The 3254-nt window shown below is 64.1% G+C and overlaps 1 protein-coding gene across 1 annotated transcript; it reads right to left on the bottom strand.

Moving 5' to 3' along the window:
* Positions 1 to 699: 699 nt before the first annotated feature.
* On the bottom strand, positions 700 to 2847 carry NKX1-2 (NK1 homeobox 2). Its single transcript, XM_074999917.1, has 2 exons — positions 2619 to 2847; positions 700 to 1274 (listed from the first exon to the last, which is right to left on the bottom strand). Exons 1-2 carry the CDS (start codon positions 2845 to 2847, stop codon positions 700 to 702), a joined length of 804 nt encoding a protein of 267 aa, XP_074856018.1.
* Positions 2848 to 3254: the final 407 nt, after the last annotated feature.

Raw genomic sequence — 3254 nt, 5'->3', positions numbered from 1 at the left:
AAATATTAGGACCACTTAATGCCTGCATCTGAATGTTTGGCTTGTCACAGTTGTTTACCTGTGTGATATCAAGACCTTTATTTTTGTTTATCCAAAGACATAGCACAGCACACGTGAGAAGTGTAATCTAAGAAACAAATCATTGCATGCCACAACCTACACTTGAACTCACATATGTCTTTACAGAAGCCCTGCTGTTCTGCTGGCAGCTACCCATCAATGTAAAGGGATTACGGGTAGGAGCCGGATCCTGACTCCCACAGCAGCCAAGGGCAAGACTCCCATTTGTCCGGATGGGGCCGAGATCGGGCCTCAGCCTGGCTGGAAGGGGAAGTGGGACGATGGCAAACCTGAGCGTAGCATGATGCTCATTTCATTCAAGTTCTCCCGGTGCCAAACTCCACTCTGCACCGGGGCCGGCTCAGCCAGGACAGCTGCTGCAGGAGCGGGCCACGCCCACGGACCTTGTGCGCCCCGCAAGTCCGGCGGCCAGCGGGGCGGCTGGGGGCACCGCCCACCCCCTTCCAGCCGTGAGCCAGGGCGGAGGTGGCGAAGTGGTGGGGAAGACCCTGCCTCTCTCGCGCTCCTGGGTGTCCCCCCCGCCCGTCGGGGGCTGGCAGCGGCGAGCCGCGCTGAGCCTCCCCCCCCCCCACCAGGCCCGGGCACCGCGGGGAAGCTGGATCTGGCCGGGTGGGCTCTTTAGAGGTGCGGGGGGTAGAAAGGGGCGAGGTAGGTGGGGCCGAGGAAGGGGGCGGCGGCCAGGGGAAGGGGAGCAGCCGCGGGCAGGAGCACCCCGCCGCCGGCGGCGTAGGAGGAGAACGTCTGGAAGGACAGCGCGCTGGGGCCCGCCGGGCTGGGGCTGGGGCTGGGGCTGGAGCTGCCGCCGCCCGCCCCGCAGGGGGGCCCGGCGGCGCTGGCCGCCCCGTCTGCCCCGGGGTTCTGCTTCTTCCACTTGGTCCGTCGGTTCTGGAACCAGATCTTGACCTGGGTCTCGGTCAGGCTGAGCGCCAGGGCCAGGTTGAGGCGCTCGCACACCGACAGGTAGCGCGTGGCCCGGAACTTGCTCTCTAGCGCCACCAGCTGCTCGTACGTGAAGGCCGTCCTGGCCCGCCGCGGCTTGGCGCAGCCGGGGTCGGCGCGGCGGCGCGCGGAGGCTGCCGGGGACTCGGGCTCTTCTCTCTCCCGCGGGTCTGCTCCCGGGGCCGGCGGCTGCCCCTCGCCCGTGGGGCGCTGCAGGGCGGAGGCCGCCTCGCTCTCTCCCAGGGAGTTTGCATCTAGGGCAATAAGGGGGCGGATTAGCGCGAGTGAATGAGCCTGCGCTGGCCGCGCTGCAGGGTTATGAAACTCGGCTTGGGATGCAAACGGTCCCTGACTGAGCCAGTTCAGGGCTCACTCTTTTCCCCAGCCCGCACTTAAAACCGGGGCCCGTCTGGGACTCCCCCACGCCAATGTTTTAAAACACGTTTAAATGATCATTTGCCCTCTAAGAAAAACCAAACCCGCCTGGCTAGTGCGCTGGGCGCGGCTGTGCTCCACGCGGGGCGGGCCTCCTTCGTGGCGACGGGCTGGGATTGGGACCAATTAAAGAAGTTATTAAAGTCCCTTTTAAAGAGAAATAAATCCCCTCCCCCTTGCCTGTGCTCTTCCCCGCCGCGCTAATAGAGTTTCAGATTTGCGAAGGGCGGATCGATAGATGTCATCTCTGAAAGGTAAGTTTTAATCGAACAAGGCGCGGAGCAGGCGCGGGGGGAGAGCGGCTTGAAGTTGGTACCTGCAAGCTGCGGGAAGGAGATAGGCCGGAGGCAGTAATAGGATATCGATCAATGGAGAGCGGAGGCATCCTCTAGTGGGGACGATTTGAACAATTACCCGGTGCCAATCAGGGCCAGCCAGCAAGCTGGAGCCGAAGACAATAGCATCGAACGTTGGGGTTCCCAGCTGAACTGGGGGCGCTGCAGGCTCAGCCCCTCTGGACCCTCCGCTCCCAGAGCTCCTTTCCGCGGCAACTTCTGATAGGTGTCCGGTCCCGGCCGCAGGAGCCGCTAACGCGTCTGCCCCCTGCCTCCGAGGAGGGTGCCAGCTTGGCGGGGCGGGGTAACAACCGTCTCACCGGCTGCCCGCGCCGCCTCGGACTGACGCTCAGCAGCAAAGGAGTGCTGTGGCGTGGGGCTCCTGGGCCCACCCCCAGTCTGAGTCAGTCGCGCACCTGGCTCAGGCTCAGTTGGACGCTAGGTTGTATCAAAAGCCTGTACATAAATAATAAGTAACCGCTAGGGCCTGAAAGGCAATGGCTCAGCAGCTTGCGCGTGGGCCTATTAAAGCCAACTTGTGAGTTCGAGTCTTAAGGGGGGCAGGGAGGGGTCCAGCGTAAAGTGATTTTTTTTTTTTATATCTATAGCTGCTGTGCTGGGGATAGATCCAGCTGTGAGTGCAGGGGACTGGGCCCTTCCAACGCCATGAGAAAGGTCTAGGCGTGTCTCCAGCACAGCCCCTACGCTACACACACTAACCCACGGCCCCTCTGCCGCTTTGGCGTGCGCCTGCCCCCTGTCAGCTGAGCGGACCCGGGGCTCGTTCGTACGTTGCAAAACAACCATGCAGCACGAGTGCGCTCCTACCCCAAGCCTCCAGCTTAGTCCTGCCGCTCTCTGGATCCGGCGCGTCCTCGCCTTCAACTCGGCCCCAACTTTTCTCGGGCTCCCCTGTAGGTGAGAGGCTGCCCCGGCCCCGCGCCGCCGCGTGGCTTCTCCTGGTAAATTTCTGGGGATCCAGGATGTCTAAGATGGAGAAGGAGATTCTGTGGTGGAGGGGGGCCGCCTTGGCCCCGCTGGCCGGGCAGTCCAGCATTCCCCCCTCTGAGAGCCCGGAAGAGTCGGGGTGCCCCAGGGTTCACGGCCGAGGCACAGACGCCCCGCGGCCGGGAGAGAGGCGAGCGGCGCGTGGCTGGCTGTCCTGCCCGCCGCAGGTGAGATCCCCGCGGCCGCTGCCCGGGGGAGCAAGCGGAGTCCTGAGAGGTGCGTTGCGGGCGTCCTTCCAAGTGGCAGCGGCGCCTCGGCTCCGGTCTAGGAGGCGGCTGCCGGCTGGGAAAGCGAAGGGGTTGGGGGTGGGGGCAGAGGAGGGGGCTGTGCAGCCATTGGCACTTTCTCTGCTTTTCCATCAGCCCGGCTGCCCCAGCCACGTGGGGGGCAGTGGAGAGCCGCGCCAGTGTCGCTAAGGGACGAGCCGGGGGTACGGGAGGGGAGGGGAGGGGCGCT

This window comes from Carettochelys insculpta, chromosome 7 (assembly GCF_033958435.1).
Source record: "Carettochelys insculpta isolate YL-2023 chromosome 7, ASM3395843v1, whole genome shotgun sequence".
NCBI lineage: Eukaryota > Metazoa > Chordata > Testudines > Carettochelyidae > Carettochelys > Carettochelys insculpta.
Note: the sequence above shows the minus strand (reverse complement) of the source record. Positions and strands in the feature narration are given on the sequence as shown.